The following is a 23,621-nucleotide window of genomic DNA, read 5'->3' on the forward strand; positions in this document are numbered from 1 at the left end:
GCATAATGATTAAAAAAAGGGGGTGGGGGGTGTTAAAAGACAAAATGTGGAAAAAGTGAAGCGGTAAGAATACGTTTGCGGATGCGCTGAACACTGGCATTGCATTGCTGTGCTAAAACTTGGTCCAATAAGGCAGAGGTGAAAGAATAAGGGGGAAGAGGGCGGAAAAAAGTGCGATAAGCTGATCAAAACATTGTAGGTTAATGCTAACACAGAAGATTAAAAAAAAAAAAGAAAACAGCCTAGTTCTACTCACTGAGACACCCGCAATGTTCCCTTTTTTTCTGCCTGTTGGCATTCCTCGTCATTGAAAATGATCCATCTGGATTGCATCACTTCATATAAAGTCGCGTTAAAAGCAATCAGCATGATTGGTAGTGGGGAAAAAAAATAGCCCTTAATTGATGGCCCCCGGTAGCACGAGGGCTCACACACCCAGCTTGTTGGCCTGCGTCAGCACCACCTTGAGGACAGGCATGAACGCCGAGGTCTCGCTGAAGTTGCTGCTGCTCACGATGTGCGTGTGGATGCCCAGACCCTCGGCGTAGGCGCGCGCCTCCACGCGTTGCGCCATGGTGTGCAGGCCCCCCACGATGGCGGGAGAAAGCTGCGGGGAAAGGAGATCAGTTAGCGTGGTCTTCATCCAGAGAGTGAGAGAGACTTCAGCAACACCGCCTGGAAATGAACACTCACAGTACATTGGAGGTTAATGCTAACACAGAAGATTAAAAAAAAAAAAGAAAACAGCCTAGTTCTACTCACTGAGACACCCGCAATGTTCCCTTTTTTTCTGCCTGTTGGCATTCCTCGTCATTGAAAATGATCCATCTGGATTGCATCACTTCATATAAAGTCGCGTTAAAAGCAATCAGCATGATTGGTAGTGGGGAAAAAAAATAGCCCTTAATTGATGGCCCCCGGTAGCACGAGGGCTCACACACCCAGCTTGTTGGCCTGCGTCAGCACCACCTTGAGGACAGGCATGAACGCCGAGGTCTCGCTGAAGTTGCTGCTGCTCACGATGTGCGTGTGGATGCCCAGACCCTCGGCGTAGGCGCGCGCCTCCACGCGTTGCGCCATGGTGTGCAGGCCCCCCACGATGGCGGGAGAAAGCTGCGGGGAAAGGAGATCAGTTAGCGTGGTCTTCATCCAGAGAGTGAGAGAGACTTCAGCAACACCGCCTGGAAATGAACACTCACAGTCTCTTCCCGCAGTTTGTCGTAGAGCGCCTCCAGACGCTTGTTGGCATCCTCCAGCTTCCTCCGAGTTTGCTGGAACAGTTCAAAAGAAAGAGTGTTGGCTGTCTAAAGCTGTCAAGAACAGGGTTTTTCCTGCATAAAATGTGCAAGCAGCTCCCTTTGCTTAATTTGGGGCCAATGCCGGCGAAAGCAAACGTGTAAAAATAGAAGCACTAAGCTTGAAATATGATGGTGGCCTTTTGGCACTGACCGGGTCGCTAGCAACTGCCAAGCACTTCTGGACCAGGCCCTCGAAGGTGGTCTTGAGGACCAGGTGCTCCTCTGGGATGGGCTTCTTGGCGATCTTCTCAGCGGGGATCGACTGCACGGGATGGATGCGGTCTTTCGTTAATTTCATTTATCCCGCAATGAAACATTTAAAAAAAAGGATACCCACCTGGATGGAATCGCCCGTGGGTCCCCCGGGCGCTCCCTCAGTGGGTATGCTTGGGTTGAGGGTCTGCGGCGGGATCTGCTGGAACCCCCCTTGAGGACCCGGGATGGAGCCCTGTGGCGCTCCAGAGGCTACGGGCTGGGCGTGATGGTCCGCACCCATAGGAGCCATGATGGGCGCGGTGATTGGGGCGGGCGGGGTGTAGTTCTCCGGGATCTATGAAGAAAAAGACGTCCATTCCGGAATTTATATGTATAATACAGAGGACTGTAAAGTGTTCTTCCAGAAAAGGGAGTCACCTTCTTCTTGGATGTCCTACTAAGAGATGGCGGGTCATTCCAACCGTTCTGGGGCCCTGCACATGCAAACATAACGTAACGATTCAGAAACATCCCACCATATTTGTTATTAGCTCAGAAGTCATTAACTAATTGATTGTTCATCAAATTATCAGTCCTTTGTTATCAAGTCATTGGTGATCAGGTCACTGGGTGGCACCGGTCATCAAGTTATTGGTAGTCAACCAGAGTACGAAAGACTGAAAGTGATGAAATCATTCGGTGCATGCAAGCATTCTGTACGCAAAAGAGATGCGCTGTATGTTGTTTTTTTTTTTTTTTGCTGTCTGATGCTCAAATCTAATCATTGTGTGGTCGCTCAAGCTGCCAAAAGCTACGGTGCAGTTGGTAAATTGGAAATAAATTCATCTAAATCAAAGGTGATTTTTATTTTTGTTTTAGGTTATTAGGAAAAATAACAGGAAGTGACACACAGGAAGAGCGAGGACGACGAAAGGGTGTCGCGGGAGTCTCTCGCACCGGTTTCTTTGGGGTCGAGTGTCTGCTCAAGCTCAAACTTTGTACCTGAGACTCCGCCGGGTGGAAGCGGCGGCGCAGAGGACCCAGGAGAGCCCGGCACGCCATGCTGGAAAGACGCTCCGGAAGAGGAGGAGGTGGGAAACAAAGGAGGAAAAGAGGAAGAAGAGTCGGGCAGGCACTGGGCGAGGAAGCCGGGGGGCTGAGGAGGGTAAGGGGGCTCAGAGTAGTGAAGAAGCTGACAGGCTCCAGGTGGGAAGTGCTGTACCTGGAGGTGGGCTGACATTCAACAGACGCCGTTAGTGGAGAAACAATCTGAGAAGAAGTCACAGCCACATGCTAAGATGTCAAACATTTCCGCCATGAAATGTTTTCTGGTTGAAAGGAAACAAACAAGCTGGGCATCTTCATTCCCTGATACTTTTGCAAAAGGGAAAATGACGACTACTTGTTGTTTCAGTGTTCAAATTAAAGACGTACGCTGGTATTGCTGGGAGTACATGTAGGCGGGGCCGGTGGAGGCTGCGGGGGACGAGCCGGATGGCGGCACTCCATACGAGGACTTCGGCGCTTGAGCCTGCTGGGTAAATGATGGGAAATTTTGTTCGCAGCTCAGGGTTTGACAGTACACTTACGAGGGTCAGGGGATTAGCGGGAACGATGGCGGCGACCTGCTGCTGCTCGGAGGCAGGACCCATTTGCAGAGGAGATGTGACGTTGGGCAGCGCTGTTGGCGTCTGGTTACTCCACGAGGTGACAGTGGAGGCAGACCTCACCTGAACCACACACAAGTTTTTTCCTTCCAATTAATAATCCGTAATCGGGCCAACAATCCCGGGTCGATGGCGGAACATACGGGCTGGTAATACTGCTGCTGGGACGGGGCGGAGGCGGGTGTCTGCATCTGTACAGGTGCTATGGGGGTGGCAGGCTGGACCGGGGCGTTGGCCTGGCGGAGCTGAGGGCTCGGGTGCTGAGGCTGAACTCTGGGGGTCTGGACCGGAGCCGCCTGCTGACCCAGAGCCCGACTGAGGCGCTCACGGAGCTCCTTCAAGGCCGCCTGCTGGGCAAATATACAGGCGGACGTGTTAGCTTCGTATGCAGCAGTGTCGCAATTTACATTTTGGCCCAACATGGTTGACTCACCTAAGGAGTCCAAATACATTTTCTCAAAATCAAGTTAGGAAGCAAAATTGTTCCTTCAATTCTATGAAAAAACAGCGACTCAGATAGGTTGCCTCGAAAGCAATTATTACACGTAGAGCTAGCATTTTGTGCATATAATTGTTCTGTAAATTCTACCAAAAACATTTGCGCAAAATTAAGCTAGTAAAAGCAACTGGCTTCAATGTAAAGACAGGCTACATATATAAAATTATTAAATCTCTCCAAAAGCCATGAACTCCAACACCTTGTTTGTTAGCAAGCCTTAGCGCATGCTAGCTTTCTCAGATGTGGCTCGTAAAAGCTTCCCTCCAAACAAGTTTACTTGAAGATTGAATTGCTACGAACATGACTGGCTCAAACAAAAGGTGTTAGAGTGCTTTCAAGAGTGTTATCGGTATTTAAATTCCAAATAGCTTGGGGAGTCGACCTTGCGAGCAATTATGAGCTCTTCCTAGCTTTCTGAGCTTTGGCTCGTAAAAGCTAACGATCTCAATGGCACTGCATTCCTCGAGCTTAGTTAGCCGCTAGCCCACCTGTCCGCTGCCGTCGGGCAGGTAGCTGATGGCGGTGGACAGGCTGCCCTGCGAGGCCAGAAGCCCAGCGTAGCGACCCAACTCCTCAGCCAGCAGGGAGCCGACGCTGACGGCGGGAGCCGAGCGTTGTGTCTGCTCCACAGCGCGCCGCAGCACCACCACTTTCTCCACCAGGTCCTGTGTGGAATACGGTGGAGTTTTGCACACACAATCTAAAAAGTCTGACCAGTCACATAAACGTGTGTATTCATTTGCGCAAGATAAAGAAAAAAAACTGTCGACGCATTTACACAGAAGCATCATGGAAAAATAATCCCCCAAGTGCACCTGCAGGGCCAGCGGGCAGTGTTGCTGGCCAGCCGTTTTCCAGCAGGCCACCAGTTTGTCCACGTTGCCGGCGCAGATGTAGCACAAACAGGCATGAGCGCGCAGAGCAGCCTCGTCCGACGCCTCCAGACGGACGCCGAGGAGGTCTGAGAGACACCGCAAGCAGCAGCACGGGTGCATTGAGGAGAGGAGACGGGCCATACACGCGTCCCTTATGTTCTGTGAGTCGGTGTTTATGAGGCAAGGCGACGACGGCGAATTCGGCGCTCAATTTTACCGCACAGCGAAGAGAACTCGTCGGGTTTGGCGTAGGTCATGACGGCCGCCAGCGCCTCCTTCCAGTTGTGCAGGTTGCATGCGGTCACGACGTCACGCCAGTCCTTGGTCACCACAGCGCTAATCAGCTAGCGGACAGCAAAAAAACAAAAACAGCATTTTCAAGTGCCGTATTGCCATTGATTGATTGAGCGATTCTGGATGAAAAGTGTTGGTTTTTGAGCCCGCCACCTTTTCCTTCATTTGTACCTTGGTGATTTTGCCACGCGTCTTGTGGAAATACTTCCTCTGCGTCTTCTCCAGGAGGTCGGCGCCACCGGCAATGGCGAGAATGATGCTGTCGGCCATGCGGTCATCAAGGAGGCAGAGCTCCACAGCCACCTCAAAGTTGCCCGTGAGCAGGGCCTGCGTGATCAGACCGTCCATGTCTGGAGAGCGGGGGGGGAAAAAAAAAAAAAAAAAAAAATTTTGTTCCAAAAAAAAAAAAAAAAATTTAAATAAAAAAAAAAAAAAAAAAGAAAAAAAAAAAAAAAAAAAAATTTTGTTCCAAAAAAAAAAAAAAAAATTTAAATAAAAAAAAAAAAAAAAAAGAAAAAAAAAAAAAAAAAAAAATTTTGTTCCAAAAAAAAAAAAAAAAATTTAAATAAAAAAAAAAAAAAAAAAGAAAAAAAAAAAAAAAAAAAAATTTTGTTCCAAAAAAAAAAAAAAAAATTTAAATAAAAAAAAAAAAAAAAAAGAAATTCTGTTCCAATATAAACAATACAAATTTTAATCATAAAAATAGAGAACAAGGAATGCAAAACCAAACACTGAATAAATACCAATAAATCAATGACAAAGAGAGAGAAGAAAAAAAATCTCTCTTGGTCGAGTCAACTCCCCATCTATGTTGCTTACCTTTACTGATGCTGAGGTCGACTCCCTCCGAAGGAGCCTCGGCGGCGGCGTCCTCGACCTGGGCAGGAGTCTCGGGCTCCTTCTCCTCATCCAGCGGCACTTCCTGAAAAATCAGGACACGAGTGTCCTTACATGACTTTTTTGGGACAGTTGGACCATAACGCAGATGATCATTTCCCGTGGAAAAAAATCTGAAGAGGACTGTTTTATTTTCTCTGTTCCTTTGATAGTGTCAAGAAAGACTTTGGACTGTCCCGTCATGAAGGCTTACCTCCTCCAAGGAGATCTCCTCCTCCTCCTGCTGCTGCTGCTGCGGCTCCTCCAGAGGAGCTACGCTCTGGCCCGGTCCTCCCACGGTGGTGTCCTGGCTCTCCGGCTCGGCGCCCTCCTTCATGTTTGCGGCGGCGATCATGTCAAACGCCGCCTCCGGATTGTCGAGCTGCAAGCTGGCCGGAGCGGGGGCCGCGTCCGCCGGCAGAGCTTCAGCAGGCTTTCCTTCCAGCGCGGCAGATATCTGCAGACACGGTCGCGTGTTATCAGTGTCGCCCTCTATTCTTCAGGCTTTTTATACTCTGCAGATAAATCGGAATTTGAGAATTGTTTGACAGTTTATATAATGACTCGTGCTAATTTCTTTTGAGCTCTCAGCGGCGCTTCAAATTATGTGAGATGGATAAATATGGTTTGGTTGAACATTTTTTTATGTGTTTAAAATGTGTGGGAGGGGTAGGTCGACATCAAAACAAAAAGAGACAGAAAAGCATTTTCTTTGGTGTCTCTATCACAGATTTTCACCTACGGCGGGTGGGTCTCACCTTTACAGCGAGCTCCTCTTTGTTGAAGCCCAGAAGCTCCAAGAATTTACTGCGGATGTCACTTTCAAAGTTGGCCTGGAAAACACATGCACACACACACACACGTCTCATCTATCCTTTTCATTGAAGCATCTATCTTTCCATTCACATTCACACAATATAAGAACCCGCTCGTTCAGATACAAATGGCCAACAGTTACCTTGAGGAATGACCAGACAGTTTTCTCAAACTGATCCTGAGCCGCTTGGATCTTCTCCTGGCAGAATTCCTGGAAGGTGCCGGCGCTCAGCATAGCCTGCAGCTGCTCCGACCGCGTCAAGAAGGTCGTCTCGGTCACCACCTGGCTGACGTGAACCAGGCGGGGGCCACCAGGCTCCTGCCCGTTTGCCGGACCATTCTCCAGGGATACTAGCTTTCCGCCAAACTGCACAACAACAAAAATCTCCGTTTGTGTGGATTGCAAATCATCCAGGTGATGGTAATCCACAAAAGGGAAATCTTTGGGTGGGGAATCCCTCGACAGACCTATACAGTATGGATCTGGTGGGTGTGTCCCCTTGGGCTGGTCACACGAGGGCGGTTGTTGTTGCCGGTGAATGACCTTTTTGTATACCAACCAGTGTGGTAGCAAAACAGCTCTGGTTTGTGGTCACACTTTTCCCATTCTTCGGAGAAGAGATGCTAGGACATTGTTGTTGTTCTTACAACAACATCCTGACATCTCTTCCCCAAAGAATTTCCCAATTGTTGTTGTTCTGCCTGATAGGCCCTAAGATTGACCCTTGAGGAACACCACAGGCAAGGAAGCCAGACTTGTGCCAGGGGCAACAAATACAACCACCAAAAGCGCGCACGATTGCGACTTCAAAGACTCACGGCAAACGACGCCCCAACGGGCCTGCGGATCCACTTGGGGGGCTTCTTCAAGGGGTTGACACTAGCAGGGGGTGTGGTGGTCTGAGGTAGCTGCAGTGGGGGCAACGTTTGTCCCGTCCCAAAAGGATCCACGTTGCCGAAGGAGTTACTGATCTGTAAAAATAAGACACTAAGTGAAGACAAATGCATCTGAAAAACTCGGGTGAACCCAATCTGGAGATTTCCCGCTTATGCTTTGTTTCTGTGTGGAAAATGCAGTTGATCGATACTGGCACACGACATTCGTAAAAGTGTCCCAATAGGCCATAACGTATACTTTGGAGATAGAAGGGATGTCAGGCGAGTGCCAATGATGCTCGGCAAAATGAATGATTAACTCAGCTCGGTGTACACATTTTAGCATGAATGATGTCATTTCGGGATGATGTGTTGCTCCGTGAAAGTGCAAAAGCAGTATGCTTGGCTGGGTTCTGCATGAAACGCGTGTCCCACCTGGTCGGCGTGCCTCTGGCTCTGTGCCAGGCTGCTGCCGCCCATGATGGAGTAGATGTCGATGTGTCCGTCGAAGCGGGCGGCCGAAAGCACCGCCGGGTTCCTGGGGCACCACTGCACGTCAAAGCACCACTGGCTGCCGGCGGGCAGCTCGTACAGCACCTGAACGGGTCGGGATGGGGTGCGGGGCGGCATCGGTCACGGAGGATTTTCAAAATGATGCGAGGCGGCTGGCTGGGTTACTTGCTGACCTCGCCCGTGTTTGGGTTCCAGCACAGGATCCTGCTGTCTTTGCCGCAGCTGAGGAGCAGCTCAGGATCGGCCACGCTCCAAGCGATGGCGAGGACGCCTCTGCGAAGGGAAAAATGCCGCGGGTCAAGATAGCGTAAGAGATGTAGGGTTTTTTTCAGGGGTGGGAGGCAAATAATCAATGTCAGGGAGCAACGCCACACAAATTATTCAGTGTTCTTTTATTTTTGTATGACGATTAAAATGTGATTGCGGAAAAGATTGTTTGTCTTCATTGCTACGCGAGACCGGCACCTGGTGTGATTCTCCAGAATCCGGAGCGGCGAGGTAGCAAATCGTAAATCCCACATCTGAATGACGGGCATGCGGTCGTCCTCGGAGGCCAGGACCAGCTGGGTGGCCACCTCTGGGTTCCATGCCAGCCCGGAGCAATGCATCTACGAGCAAAGACACGCCGCGTGACGACGACTTGCCACTTTATGGGAGCCTTTTATTTCTCGGCGGGCGAAGCACCTACTTTGTTGCTGTGGTCACTGACTTTAATAATGAGATCGTTCTTGCGGAGGTCCCACACGGAGGCACGACCGCTAGGGCTGGCCGAGGCCAGGATGTGCTGGACCTGCCGGTTCCACGACAGGCAGCCAATGTCCTCGACTGGCTGTTCACAAATAAGCAGTGAGCATCAGAACGCAGAGCGATACAGTCCTGTCAAACCCCCTCCATCGCGGGCTCCGGATTTGCCTTCACAGTTGTTCACGTTTTTTTTTTTCCTTCCCAATGTGTCATTTAAATTTTCACCATGTGCCGGCATTTTGCTGGCATTGAGTTCAAATCCTGCGTGCCACTAAATACAGCCCTACGAAATATAATAACAACACACTCAAGTTGTATAAAAGGGTCTGAACAAACTGATGAAAATTTTTTGCTCAGCCCATTTTCTTTTCCCTTGAAGCAAAGAAATTCAAATTAAAGTAGTGTACCTGCGTTTTGGGTCCTGGCGTCATGGGGGACTCGAAGTTGTTTAGATCCCAGATGTAAATTTCGGACTCATTTGCGCCAGATGCAAAGAGGTTGGTCTAAACCACAGACGAAGAAGACCAAGCGTGAGCAAAGCGAGAGGCGGGAGAAGAGAAGCGGACGGTGGCGTGCCTGGAAGGGATTGACGTCAAGTCCTCTCACGGCGCCCGTGTGCCGGTCGCTCTCGGCCACCACCGCGTTGTCACTCTCGCCGGCCATGATCTTGGCGGCGTCGTACAGGATGACGTTGCCGTTCTCGCCCCCGGCGATGACCAAGCCTGCCGGGTGACCCTGGGCGTCTGCTCCGCAGGGACCCCAGACCAGCTTGTGGTACCTGAGGGTGGCCGGTGCGTCAATAAGACAAGGGTAATGACAATCAAACACCTCCATGCCACCCCAAAAAAACATTTATTTTTCGTGCCTGTGAGACGAAGAGAAGCTGCCACATGACTTCATGTCCAGGGACGGGTCGGACAAGTCCAGCTCAAAGAGCTCCAGGGAGGCGTTGGTGCTGAAGGAGGCATCCAGCTGCTGCGCCGACGTGCCTGGACAATAATTCATGTGGGTATGAAACATGACATCGACTGCTGAGCAAAACACAGAAGAAGATTTTGCTAGAAAAGGTTGCTGGCATGCGCTCGCACCAGTGGCCAGGTAGATCGGGTGCTGCTGAGCCGGACTCCAGCTCTGGATGGCAGTACGGTTGATCTCTTTCAGTTTCATCCTAAAATAAATAAATAAATAAATGAATAAATAAAAATAAAAATATTACTTCTGTGTAGCGTAGACTTCTTTTGCATTTTTTTTCGGGGCGGGGTATGAAATCAAAGTGCATATTTAACATTTGACATTTTGGGGCTTTATATCTTGTTCAAGCCATTCCTCGTGGAAGGAACTGACGCGCAATTGATTGCCTCTGACGAAGATAAAACATGACAAAGTGCAAGATGCAATATGAGCAAGAGCTGCATTAAGTCATAAAACGTGTGGAGAAACACTGCAAGTGAATGGCCAAAATGTAACAATACATTCAAATTTGATAAACTTCAACCTCGGATAAGGATGGAGGACGGATGGACGAATGAATGAACGAATTACAAGTTTTGTTCAAACCATGAATGAAATACTGCACTACTATATTTCTTGAAGTTTTCAGGGTTGATTATTTAAAACTGCATCTCAAAGGTAATATTAAAAAATCGTTTAATAATTGAGATTGGATAATGTGGAAAAATTGCTAGATATATATTTTTTCTCCCCTGCCATATGCTGCATCCCAACTTTAGAGTCTTAAAGCTAAGATAACTTTTGCCGAAAAGTGGAACCAGCCACCCTGGACTGGTCCTCACCTCAGTCAATCAGAGAGCACATATACAAAAAGAAGCATTCTCACATACTGACAATCAGGGACTGGTGATCTCCAGATCACTGCATAGACACGCATAAACAAAACAACCGTTCATACTCACATTCACACCAGTGGACAATTTAGAGTCTTTAATTAACCTAAGATGAGCTCTGGCAAGACAAATGGGACAGGTCTACCTGGACTGGACGCCAGCCATTCACAGGGGGCATACAGACAAGTAGTCACAAAAAATGTAGTCAATCTACAACATATCTGCCGGTATTTGCATTTTCCAAATGATTCCCGATGCGCTATTCCGAGAAAACCACAATGTCTCATCACTGTTTAGCGATTATGAAGTCCACCGGCTAATTTTGTAGTCGTCGGAGGCTATCTGGTGCCACTTTGGCGACCCCTGATTCGATTTTGCCGAAGGACCAGTAATGCTTCTCTTGCCAGAAGTCAACTTACGTTAATTGAAGAAAAAAAATGGGGTGTTCAATTAACCTAAGATAACTATTGGCAAGAGAAAAACACCGCACTGGTCGCAATCTGCAGGGCACATCCAGACTGACACACAATCACTCTTCCATTCACTTCTATGAAGGGTTTTTAATTAACCTCACATGATTAAAAATAAATAAATAAATAAACGTAAATCTCTAATACTCTTTAGCAGAGAGGTGACAGCTGATCAATGGCTTACCTGGTTTTACTTTGGTCTTTTCTCCGTGTCACATACACGCGTAGGCACACAATGAATTAAGAAGCAGCGGTTTCGCGCCTCTTTGTTTTTCTCTTGACGCCGGTGTTTCAACGACGAACGCCCCGCGACGTAGGACAAGACAGCGGCTAGTCGTAGCTACCGGTACCCGCTGAGCTCGCTCGACTCGGCTTTCCACGTCCCCACTGGGCTCCATCAACGTGGCACTACGCGTCGATTGGAGGCCTCCTCCCACGAAGAAGAAATAGCTTGCGTGTCGAAGAAGAAACATGGTCGCTTCTGGTTCAGCTTCCGCTTAGCATAGCATGCTAGAATGTTATTTTGCGTTTTACTTGACCGAAAAGCGAGACATTCGTATAATGCAATATCCTTAAGAATATTTATAATAGCGACCGTGTTGTTTTAATTTGATGTGGAGGTTTGGTAACGGTCCTTCCCATTATTGGTCACTCCCGTCTGCTACAAAACCAGTGGTTCAGAAAGTTTTTACAATAAACAAATAATACTTCGGTCTCCAAGTACCACCTAAAGAAAAGAAAGCGTAGGCCTTACGCCCATTTTGAAGCCGCTGTAAAATTATGTAGTTTTAAGACAGTTTAGAAATATTTGAAAATAATTCATCTGTATTGCAGAAAAGTTTTACTCCATGTTTGCAAACAGAAGATTTAATGCAACTTTACTTAACAAATGTAGTGTACTGCATTTGAGGGGAAAACACGTTTTGACTACTGTAACATTGCACATTTTTAACATTTAGTTTCATGATTCTTTAGTGTATAAATAGTAATACGGGTGGTGTTCCAAGGTCACCCACACAAGATATTACACCATTTTTTGTGAAGGCAATCATGGAGTCAATTGCTCATTTAAACACCGCAAAAGCAAGGATTCGGACACTTTCGACCCAGGGTTTGTTTCCAAGGAGCTAAAATTTTTGCTTCGTAAACAAACAAAAAAAACCCACATTATGAGTCATCCTATTCCACTTCTTTGGCAGATCCGCAAGTTATGGCTCATTTCAAAACCCAGTTGAGGAACCAATGCTCTAATACAACACGTTTATTGAGATAGCGCTTTCACAACAGCTGCAGCTGTAACAACACGCTTTGCAGAACATTTAACATTAATTAATTTAGTAGCTAGTTATCCTCATCCCAGTTTTCTCTGTTTGCGAACAAAACGATAGAAAACCACAACACAACTATGAGGTCACACATTTATTATTTATTAGGTTAACAACTTCATGGAGACGCTTCCACGGTCACTTTAGGACAACTCTGCAAGAAGCAAAAAGCGCAAACCAAGTGATTAAAACTTTTGATACTTCACACATTCGTACAACTAAATATTTTCTGTTAAAAGCCCCAAACCCTCATCATTATTGCCGTGTCTAATCTTCCCCAGACTTTGGGAATGAGTCAGATGGGTAGTGATTGCTATAATCATTGGGATGGCTATTAATTCATTAATTTGCACGAAATGTAAGATACTTACTTTTCTGGTACAGTCTGTTAGCGTTGAGCTCTTCGTGGACTGGAGAGATTAAAAAAATGTGATTGCCAGAAATAACATATCGTTTTGTTATAAACAAGAAACACAGCGCGCCAAGATAATTTTAATTTCTATACACTCAATGCACACTTATTTCTGAAAAACACTTAACCTTAGTCCATTAATAAAAAAAAGTCTTGAACCTACTGTACATGCTCCGCGCCATGCTTCCAAGGAGGAATCTTCTGCGCCTTCTTCTTCTCTTGTTCGTTTTCTTCTTCGACTGTTAAAAACAGTCGCTAGCGCGATGCTAAATGTGCTTTACTGGGCTTTGCAAACATTACCAATAAGCGAAAATGTTATTACTCGCTTGAAATATCAAACAAAACTTCAAGACCTCTGGCGACTCAAACAAAACCAAGCTAGAAACTACTTTAAATCAAGTCGAATCGTGTCCCTGAATTTCACAGCGCCGCCTACTGCACGGGTGTAGTAAGTACAACAGTAGAAAAAAACACTATTTTGCATTCGAGTTAAACCCATCCATCCATGATCCGAACTGATTATCCTCAGGGTGGCGGGCGTGCTGGAGTCTTTCCCAACTGTCATCGGGCAACAGGCAATGTACACTCTGAACTGGTTGCCAGCCAATCACATGGCACACTCAGACGAACAACAGCAAGCTCACAATCACACCTCAGGACAAATTAGTGTCCAATCAACCTACCGCGCATGTTTTTAGTCTGTGGGAGGAAACCGGAGGATCCAGCGAAAACCAACGCAAGCATGGGGAGAACACGCCAACTTCACACAAGAAGGCCGGAGACTGAATCGAACCATGCATCTCTGCACAGTGAGGCAGATGTGCTAACCAGTCACTCACCGTCTCGCCCCTTAGAATTAAATACATAGCTAAATAGCTTTATTTTTGTTATTTTATTTTTGTACAATTTACCTATGTCACAATTTCCCACAAGATTGCTGTACTGCCGAGACGTTCTTTATAACAGTGATTCTGATCAACAGAAGGATAAAAAGCATCAATCAAACGTGTATTTTGGTGGTTTTGAAGGTCTTAAAAACTGGTGTTATACTGTGGTTCCACCACCATGTAAAAAGGCACACTACACTGTCAACCAATCCTTGCCAGGTTTTTATGTTTTGATGATTTTTGTGCTTCTGGACTTCCATTGTGTTTTTTTTTTGTTTGTTTGTTTGTTTTTTGTTTCTTCCCCCAAATACAGCATTCCTTTTCTTGAGCACAAAGATTGCTAATGTTTGTTTAGTATTTTATCCTTCGCAGCTGTGGCCTATGTGCACAGATTTCGAATAGATGTAGCCTATCCTTGGTTAATAATAACCATGATGATAACAATAACAATAAAAAATAATTAACAGTGTAAGCAACAAAAGATTAGCGCTAATTACAAATACTTTTCAAAATAAATATCAAAAATGTGTTGCGTTTTATCAAGTGAGAGCACAAATATGCCATTTACACCATTTTTTTTGCCATAAAACATCAGATAGGAAAGAGGAAAGCAAAGGAGTATAAAAAGGGGGGAATAAAAGCTGGAAGCGCGGCACTTCTTTTGCGCGAAGATGAGCGTCTCTGATGTTCCACGTGTGTCCGTTCCAACCCGGCTACGATTGTGAACCTAGCTGTTGATGGCGGCAAAGTCTGCTTTGGCTTTGCCCGCCGAGTTGATGATCCTCATAAGGCAGTGTCCGAACTCCTCCAGGATCAAGCGCTCGGCTTCCGCTTGAGGCTGCCGCGTCTGCTCCGCCCGCTTGGCCTGTTCCAAGAGGCACTCGCACGTCGCTTCCAGCACCTCCTTCGTCACAAATGTGTACGGGAGCCTGGAAGGAGGACAATTCTGTAGAGTGATCGCTCCAGCTCATTCTTTCATATGTGGAAGTGTGTGTGTGTGTGTGTGTGTTATGGATGGAGATTTTATATATATATTATTAGCAGCGATGAGGAGGTCTTAACGATGAAATGAAAGATTACTCTTTTCTTAATATGGTAAGAATGTCATTTTATAAATGACAATGATGGTGAATGTGTGCCACAGTTTACATGAAGTGTCTGCATAACTTGATAAGTTGCACATGCCCCTGACGAATCTTTACAAAAGGACAAAAAAAAAGTAAACACGTTCATGTCATTTCTGCGACAGGGTTTCACAACGTGTTGTAGGCTGCCGCCCTCTAGCGGTACAGAAAATAATCACTGAAACTGTGCAAAATTGCCTCAGCGATTTAAAAATTTTCTTAGTCTAGTATGCTATATTTATTCATTACAGTTCAGTTGTATTTAAGTTTGCAATTACAATACATTTATACACACTCTGAGAACTGCTTGTTTCCAGTTAGGTGCCATTTTTTTTTTAAACTTGTATGTGCAATGCATCATAACTAAATCGTGTGAGGAGAAGCACTTCAGACCAGCGCTGGATGGATCAATTAAAAGTCAATCTTTTTTTATGGACCTACATTTAAGCACAGTGTTGTTGTTCAAACTGTGAATGATCTTATATTTACCTAAAATGATATACGACAACAAAAAAACTTTTTTTTTCATGATAGAAGAGTTGTATTCACATATTTTTTGTGGTAAGAGGCTACTTCCTCACGGTGGAGAATGGATCCCCCCACCCTGTCAGATAAATGATTTAGTACCTGCCGCCGCCGCTGGAGATGACGGGCGTGGTCCTCATGAGCAGGTCTGAGATCTGCGAGGAGAGCTTGGTCTTGGCTGCCGTCTGCTGCTGGACCCGGACCTCGGCGGCGTCGGCCAGGTGCATGAGCGTCTTCCTCTCCGGGCTCTCCTCGAAGTTCTTGCAGCCCACGCACTTGCAGATGGACGAGCACATGATCTTGGCCTGGACCCAGAACACGACCGAGTGGGAGGAGGCGAGGGGGTTTGAGAGGGACGTTTTGTCCCTTCTGGAGGCCACGCTGGTCGGAAGACTCACCTCGTAGCACTCGCAGTAGTTCTTCAGGCAACCCGACCGTTTGCAGTTGCAGCCTTTGCTGTGGCGCCGGTCTGATTCGCCCTCTTTCCCTTTGCCGATCTTGGGCTTAAATGCCTCCGGGTTGCGGTCCAAACACGTCTGCGGCGCACAACCAAACGGGCCAAACATCACGGCTCGGCCCGAAGCGAATCGGACGTGCTTAGAAGGCCGGGCTGAGAATTACCTTGATGGCTTTGGAGCGCTCGGCCTCGTGCTCCAGGTTGTTGAAGCAGTTGTTGCAGTTGCAGTTGTTGCAGAACTCGCCGTTTGCGAAGCAGTCGCAATATCTTAGGAGAGGGATTAAAAGCGGATGGTTCATACACACCTTCTTCAAAGTTAGATTCAAGCACTCCAGGGTTCGACTTCTCAACAGCTAAAAACACTCAAGGAGGAAATTATATTGAAAACGCTTTTGGACTTCAAGTGAACTGGAGTTCCAAAAGTCTGTAAGAGAATCCCCTGCAATAGACCAAAAACCCACAAAGTAGCGACCACACAATTATTTGATTCTTTATTTTGATTTTAAAGCTTTATGCACCAAACCAATACAAGAAATCTGCAGCTATTATTTTGGTCCACTTGGGCTCGCCAATCTCATCTGGTGTCTATTGGTGACTTTGAATGTGTGTGGCTTGAAAAGGTGGGGCCTGGCCTGGTGAGTGACGTGGGAGTCAGTGAATGAGGATGGGAAAAAAAATAATAATGAATCACTGACACAGAGATGCACGATGACAACATCTGTGAAACAGTGAAATCACAAATGAAAATGTGGTATCAATTTCTTTCTTGGACAAAAAAACTTAATGTTAAAAAAAAAAGTGTTCAAATTTTAAATGCTAGTGGATTTGTAGCTTTTGACAGAATGAAAGTGGTAAAACACTTGCAAATCATTCCATTGTGACACAAAGAGAAATAATAAAGGCGCTTGGTCATACTCACAGCTTGAGACACTGAGACTTGGTGCAGTTGCAGGGTTTCCTCGGCCGCGACGTCGCCTCTGCCGACATCCTGCGAGTGAAGAAGAAGACTTATCTCTTGGATTTTTGCAGTCCCATCCTCTTCTGAATATAACTCGCACTTTGTTTCATCGTTCGGTGGGTCCTACGACTTCTACTCGGGTGCGACTTGTATCTCTTGAAATTAGAGCTAGGACTTCTACTGCTCTTGGAAAAATACATTTCCCACAGCAATTACTCCGGAGCGGCATGGACGTTTTCCATGTGAAGTCCAAATCGCTGTGATTGGAAGCAAACGTAGACCGAAATCAAACTCTATAAATGTTTTGACGTTTTTTTTTTTCCCCACGGATCTGAAAACACAATTTCCAATCAACCTGGTCAAAAATGAGAAATTAGGTGGCTACTCACCCATTGAGCGGGAGCCGGGCCTGAGTCTGGACGGCAGCGGAGGCGGTGGGAAAAGCGGAGTTGTTGGCCAGGGTCACGATGGGCGCCTGCTGCAGCTTCTCGACACACAGACACACACACGCACACGTCAATATCACGCCGCGTGACACTCAGTAATGACCAAAATGACGGCTACGCCCCCGGTGACGACGGTGTCAAAATAAAAACGCCGCCGAACCTGTGTGACGTACTGCGCCGGCAACACGGCGTAGCCCACGTTGCCGCCGCCCGGGGCCGGCGCCAGGACGGTGCCCGGCGGCAAGTTGGCGAAGTTAGGCTGTATCTGCGGCAGCGCCGTGGCGGGCATGATGAGGCGCTGCTGGGACGGCGTGCCGCTGACCACCTGAGCTCCCGACGTCAGCGGCTTGGGGGCCACCTGCGCGCGAAGCGGAGCATTAGGCGCGGGTCTCCGTTTGAAGCGGGAAGAAGAAGCATTTGAGGCGCCGTGCTCGACCTGCTTGACCGTCTGCGCCGTGACGATGGGGACCGACATTCTCACCGCCCCCGTGCTGACCACCATGGGTTTGGCTGCGGGACACGCCATATTTAGCCCGCGTTTGCTCCCGTCTTCCTCAAAATGCGGACTCACCTGTCTGCACGGCGCTGCTGCTGGGAGCGCTGGACTGTATGGCGCCGCTCGCCGTGGTGGCGGTGACCAGGCGAACGTAATGGAAGCGGCTGCCCGGCACCTGGATCTGCTGCAAGTTCGACTGGGCCGCCAGCGGGATGATGGTCTTGAACTGGGAGCCGCCCACCGCCACCGACTGGACCGGTTTGATATTCTGGAAAGAGGCCACAGGATTCGTTTCAGGGACAAGCATTTAGGACGAGGCGCCATTTCCTGGACATCACATAAGACGCCAATTTTTTTTAGAACATTTTGATTCGGCGCCAGAGAAATGAACGAGCTTGAACAAAATGGATGATGCTACATTAACACAACAAATGACAGATAATTCATTTTAGGCAAGAGATTTTTAAAATTGTAGGCTTATTTTACTTTTTTTTTCATTTATAGATTAGATCAGGCGCATCAAAGTGATTTTTTTGGGGTGACGGGCCACGTCGTAGTTCTGGTTTACGACCGTGAACCCCAATAATATGTGAGCTGAGCAAGAGATCCCAAATGTCAACTAAATACTTGTTCACCTGCGCTGCCGCCTGGCTGGTGGCCACCTTGACGGGCGACACCGCCGTCGACTGTTGCATGGAGAGGATCTGCTGGCTCAGCGCCACGCTGACAGGCAGCGTCATGGACTTCTGAGCGGCCCCGGAGGTCGGCGACGCCACAGACACCACCGTCACCTGAAGGAAAAACAAGAAAGACGAATCAAGTGCCAATACCAGCCAACATTTCCCCCCCCAAAATTCTCAGTTTGGAGACAAGCTTGTATTGTGTAGTCTCATGTTGTGCTGCAACCTACCGGGCGGCGTCTGTCATTTATGCTCATTTGTATTAGCCCTGGCTCCTTATCTCAAGGCAACAGCCTTGAACTTGGGTCTTCTACTGGACTGTGATTTGAAATTGGACCGGCAAATTGGTGCTGATCATCTTGGCCAGCTGACTAAAGTCAAGGCTCTCCTTACTCAAGAGCACTTTGAAACAGTAATGGGTTGTTCAAATGTGTTTCAATTATGTGGGACCAGTAAAACAAATATAAAAAAAAATGTTTGATATGGTCTCGATATTGCCAATTCTCACCTATCGTGGGGGATCTGGAAAAAACGAGGCGTCACTGCAACAAACGTGTACCCAGTGAGAGTGCTACAAGTTGGCATGAAGCTTCACCTTGCTTGGAGTCTTGAGGGGGGAGATGGCGATCTTTTTGCCGGCGATGCTTTGGATGCTGATGGTGGTGTTGTGGGGAGAATCTGTGAGCGTGATCGGCCTCTGAGGCATCGTTGGCGAATTCTGCGCCAGCACCCGTCCTGCCGACACGATGCCGCGTTAGCTACGGAATCGCTAACCGTGCGTGTGAAAAGGCGTGACTGCGGGGCACTCTGAACGAGCGTCGTTCCGCTCACCCGCTATGACGGGAGCACCTGACGTCTGAGGACTCAGCGCTTTGCTGTTCACCGGTTTGTTGATGATGAACTTGATGGGCGCAGTCGAGGACACCGGCGTTTTCTTTGCAATCTGTGCACAACAAACAACATACGTCACACGTGTCCAGTGTATTCCAATCGGTTCTGTGCATTACTGTCAGTCTGAAACAACTAATCCAATCATTTGAATAATTCGACCGCCAAAAAAACTCGGAGAAAAATCTCAAAGCTTGGCAGTGGAGGCCGGAATGAATAAATGGCATTTCAATTGATTTTAATGGTAAAAATGTATTTGACACAAGGAAACTGAGTTCCAATCTTTGCCATGGAACAAACATGGTGCCGCTGTAATCTGAAAACGTGTGCACGCGCACAGGCCCATCTGCCTTTTTTTTTTTTTTAACCCGTTGGAGTTAACTGGCATCAACCCCAGACAAATGAGGGCAAAACAGACTACATACACCCCGGATTGGTCAATCACAGGTCAAAGATCGACACGCAAAAATTGCTGTTCCTGAACGGGAATCGACTTCACGAGAGACGGACAAACGCCAGCCGTGCGAATGAATACGCTACCGGTGAGAACAAGACCAACAGAATCCGAGCAAAATATCAAGACCAAAAAACAAAACAAAACACAGTAGGCTCATGCAAGGACAGATACATAATGAGACCAGCTGTCATAAAGAAAGCAGCATCATGGAGCGCTTTAATGCACACTCTTTCAATTTTGGTTTAGAAAAAAAGAGACTGAAATGAAATGTCATTTCGGTTAAAGACCTTCGAATGTACATACTGGTGTATAGTAACCATGACAGAAAGCCCCCAAATCTCTTGCTAATAAGCAAGGCTGCAAGTCACGTGGGAAAGGATAATCGCTCTCAACTGAACCAACCTGCACCGTTTTGAGCTGCTGCCCTTGCAAGGCGGCCACCTGACCGGTTGTGCTCCCAACCACGGGCTTCAAATCCGACCTCCCGCCGATGGTCACCAACTTGATGGACTTGGCGTCGGCCACTCCCGCCGCTCCTCCGGACTTGGTGGCGCTGTGGGGCAGCTGCAGCACAATGGGCTGTCCCGTCTTCCCGATGGTGGTCACCAGAAGCTTTTGGCCCCCCGCCGAACGCGCCGCCTCTGTGGCCTGGGCCGAAGCCACCTTGTTGAGGATGATTTGATGGTTGGCGGCGGAGATGCTGAGCGGCACCGCCAGCTTCTGCAAGGCGCTGGTGGTGACCGTCGTCCCCGTGATGCTGTCCGTGGTCTTGGTGGTGGCGGTGGAGGTGTCCAGCGCCGGTCTCAGGCTCACCAGCGGGGAGGGCAAACCGGAAGCGGAGACGGCAACGCCGACGCGTTCCGTCGAGGAGCCGACGCTCTCCGGGGTCGTGTCCGTTTCCATGGCGACAGGGACGTCCTGGCTGGACTGAGCCACATCCTCGATGGACTCCATGTCCATGATTTCATCTGGGAGGAGGCTGTTGAGCTCGGGTGACACCACGTCCATGTTGGCGTCGACTCAGCACCCCGGTACACCTTGAACAAAAAACAGACACGCCTGTAACATGTGCAATACCGCACAGTAACACGTTTTGGTTCCATCTTAATGGACACAATGGAGACGGTCACAATTGCCAAGTAAACTGCAGTTACTGGTCAGGAATAATAAAGAATATGCCAGTGAGCATTGTGCTTATATTTGTCTAAATCTTTAGTGCCATTTTTTTGCACAAATATATGTTGCCGAAAATGTTTAGACACCGTGACACCAATGCTATTCGTTAGCCCATCTATGGCATTTGGCAATGCTTGTCAACAATCAGAACATGGAATTCTCCTGGTTTTATCATTACTTTGATCGTAAACTTTTTTTTGAAAGATCGATCACTGTCTGCCAAACTGCTACTTGTTGTGAAGTGAGATGAGTTGCGTTCATTGTCAACATTCACCGCTTGTGTACAGGACTCCAGACTGCCCAGAAATGTCGGCATTTTGCCCCTAAGAATTTTTTCATCTACTCGTGCATGTGCAACCAGTAAACTTGGTGATTTTTTTTCTGACTGACAAATATCTGCTCTACATTTCAGGTCATTGATACGTAGTACAGTGAAAATGAATGAAAATATGAATACCTCGTTACTTCGCAAATTGAATTACAACGTGCATCCATAAAATCTGCACTTGCAGCCCTAATATTTCAGGGTAGGAGCCACTGTGCTCCTATTAAAAAAAATTAAAAAAAGAAGAATTAATCTGGAGCCGTGGATTGTTTTTTTTCCCCATAGCAATCATAAGGAGAGCCAATTACTCACAGAGGTTTGCTATTGGCGGGTGGGCTCGTAACCTACCCCAATAAAAATAAACAGCTTGACTGTTCAATACTTGTAGTGTCATCTGAGCTTTTGCCAGCCGGAACCAAATCTGATGTCATGGTGAAAGAGCCGATAGATTATTACTGCATAATTATTCAAATTGGACCTTGTCAGTCCAAAATGAGAGTGGATACCTTAAAAAAAGGCCCTATTTTGATACTGAGCAGCAAAAGCAATGTGTCGTTCAGATTCACAAAACTTTAATTATCCACGTGACCTTCTTGATAGGAAGCAGGTAGCTGCAGCTATTGACCAAGTTTACAGCATAAACACAAAAGGTCGCCCCACTGGAGGTCTAAGTTCAGAGTTGTAGTAGTTCTAGAATGCAGAACAACACATTTCAGCACAACATTCACGATCCATAAGCGCAAATGTCTTAATAATGAAAAGTAAACACAGGTGCCTTGCTTAGGAACGTTTGTGTTCCCGTTTAAAAGCTTTGCGGAGAACGTAAACAAACCAGCCAGGATGACTGAGCTAACGTTAGCCCACCCACTCCAAACATCGTCTTTTATAAGTTAAGCGTGCCAGTAAACGATCTTTACCGTCACCAGAAAGGCGTTACAAGTGAAACTGACAGCTGATAAGAGGTGAACGACGGCGACGACATCATCAACATCATCATCATCCCCGGCAGAATCTTTGTGTCTTCCCCACTGAGGGGCTCGCTTGTCCCAAGCTTGGCTAACCGGCTGCTTTTGTACAAACAGCCGCAAAGTTGTATTACTTTCTATGTGTGGAGGGAAATGAAAACAATCCCGACAAGAAGGCTCCAATCCGGGGGGACGAGGAGAGAGGAGGCCAGCAAGATATTTGGCTGCGTTACTATTTCAGGCCGGGCTTGGATTTCGAAAGATCCGCCATTTTTCTCTCGTCATCAGTCCTGCTAGCTGCACGGCTAACAGCGAGCTAACATAAGGGAGGGTGCTGTCTTTTTTATTTGAAACAAAAAAATTAAACAAAGGGAAAAAACACGTGATACACCGACCTAAAAGTTCGCACAAATGTGATAAGAGGTTATACACTCTTGGCGAACGTGGCTAAATTTAGTTTTGCATACCCTTCTCCCCATCTGTCACTTGAGATCATTCCGATAGTGGAAAACAAAATAGTCTCGATTCTAAGACTCATTAAGGTGGCCTTTTTAGATGCGTTATTATATATATAGATATATATATATCTATATATATATATCTATAGATATATATATCGGATCTCCTCTGATAAACGTCAAGAGCTCACGAGCACTGCGGAAAAGTCCACCAGATAAAAAGAGAACAATGTGGACATGATACGCAAGTGTTGTGAATTAACGCCACACCACCAAAACAACAATTGCAAAAATAAACGTCCAGTTATCGACTATGGAACGTTAGCGCCTACTTCGGACAACTTGACGTGTCCGTGAAAGCGGAGATTCTTTGCCTCTGTTTGTAAAATGACCTAAACTGGTTGGTCATGGAGACTTTGAGGGGCGGGGGTTGCTTGTCAGACGTCCGGGCCCCAGTATGAAGCGGCATCATCCAGGGCGAGGAGCACAACTGCTGTCTGTACTCCTAGCAAACTTGCCGAGCAGCGCTAACCCAAGCTAGCTTCAGCTCTACGTTTATTTTGTCCACATTAAAAACACAGTTTCGCGTGTGGTGGTGGTGGTGTCTTCCGCCGGAACCGCGGCCAGCCTCCGGCACCGAGTTGCACTTACCTGAGTTATCTGACGCGGGCCAGCGTTTGCGGGCGAAACGAGCAGCGCAAAAGACGATTGTTCAAAATACCGCGCCGAGCGCCATTCCTCCCTGACATTTCACAGGTCGGCCACGCCTTCCTCACGCAACGTCACTCTTACGTCATTCTTAAAGGTACGGTAACAGTAGTCACACGTATGTAAATTTCTGTGCGCGTGCATCGAGTACTTTTGCCATTAAACTTTCAGTAGACCAACCCACTACAACCGACATTTTTCCATGAATACACAGTTGCTCTTAATTTGGTGTAACATAAACGGATAAATTAGCAAACTTTAAATCATTGAACTAAAAAAGTCTTTTAGGAAACGTTTGCGGATTCCACAATCGAGTGACTGTGAGCGGTATCGTTGGGACCCTGTCATTCTTTCCATTATATTGAAA

General features: G+C 47.2%; 2 protein-coding genes and 1 long non-coding RNA gene across 8 annotated transcripts; all 3 read right to left on the reverse strand.

Moving 5' to 3' along the window:
• Window positions 1-790: 790 nt before the first annotated feature.
• On the reverse strand, window positions 791-10,665 carry sec31a (SEC31 homolog A, COPII coat complex component). Of its 5 annotated transcripts, none has more exons than XM_019892318.1 (27): window positions 10,567-10,665; window positions 9,742-9,821; window positions 9,519-9,642; window positions 9,230-9,431; window positions 9,061-9,156; window positions 8,598-8,738; window positions 8,375-8,517; window positions 8,083-8,182; window positions 7,832-7,993; window positions 7,340-7,492; window positions 6,663-6,887; window positions 6,463-6,537; window positions 5,919-6,161; window positions 5,648-5,750; window positions 5,000-5,178; window positions 4,752-4,878; window positions 4,475-4,620; window positions 4,148-4,324; window positions 3,304-3,507; window positions 3,119-3,223; window positions 2,928-3,027; window positions 2,451-2,726; window positions 1,932-1,987; window positions 1,636-1,848; window positions 1,450-1,560; window positions 1,200-1,271; window positions 791-1,113 (listed from the first exon to the last, which is right to left on the reverse strand). In XM_019892318.1, coding segments are annotated over exons 1-27 (3,795 nt in total). In that variant the 5' UTR covers window positions 10,569-10,665; the 3' UTR covers window positions 791-933. The 5 variants fall into 5 exon arrangements, with proteins under 5 accessions (XP_019747877.1, XP_019747878.1, XP_019747879.1 ...); XM_019892319.1 differs by having other exon boundaries at window positions 2,928-3,024; window positions 3,304-3,510; XM_019892320.1 differs by having other exon boundaries at window positions 2,496-2,726; window positions 3,304-3,510.
• Window positions 10,666-12,531: 1,866 nt separating this feature from the next.
• Window positions 12,532-13,351, reverse strand: LOC109529135 (uncharacterized). Its single transcript, XR_002170791.1, has 2 exons — window positions 12,868-13,351; window positions 12,532-12,702 (listed from the first exon to the last, which is right to left on the reverse strand). It is a non-coding gene; the product is annotated as an uncharacterized LOC109529135 (long non-coding RNA).
• Window positions 13,352-13,585: 234 nt separating this feature from the next.
• On the reverse strand, window positions 13,586-23,331 carry lin54 (lin-54 DREAM MuvB core complex component). Of its 2 annotated transcripts, none has more exons than XM_019892353.1 (14): window positions 23,198-23,331; window positions 20,025-20,659; window positions 19,109-19,220; window positions 18,873-19,012; window positions 18,233-18,388; window positions 17,673-17,865; window positions 17,538-17,611; window positions 17,262-17,459; window positions 17,045-17,139; window positions 16,617-16,685; window positions 15,862-15,964; window positions 15,639-15,776; window positions 15,343-15,545; window positions 13,586-14,520 (listed from the first exon to the last, which is right to left on the reverse strand). In XM_019892353.1, the coding sequence occupies exons 2-14, from the start codon at window positions 20,628-20,630 to the stop codon at window positions 14,319-14,321; spliced, it is 2,289 nt and encodes a 762-aa protein (XP_019747912.1). In that variant the 5' UTR covers window positions 20,631-20,659; window positions 23,198-23,331; the 3' UTR covers window positions 13,586-14,318. The 2 variants fall into 2 exon arrangements, with proteins under 2 accessions (XP_019747912.1, XP_019747913.1); XM_019892354.1 differs by lacking the exon at window positions 23,198-23,331 and adding an exon at window positions 22,074-22,436.
• Between the last annotated feature and the right edge of the window lie 290 nt (window positions 23,332-23,621).

The sequence above is a fragment of the Hippocampus comes genome, unplaced genomic scaffold, assembly GCF_001891065.2.
Source record: "Hippocampus comes isolate QL1 unplaced genomic scaffold, H_comes_QL1_v1.1 scaffold145, whole genome shotgun sequence".
NCBI lineage: Eukaryota > Metazoa > Chordata > Actinopteri > Syngnathiformes > Syngnathidae > Hippocampus > Hippocampus comes.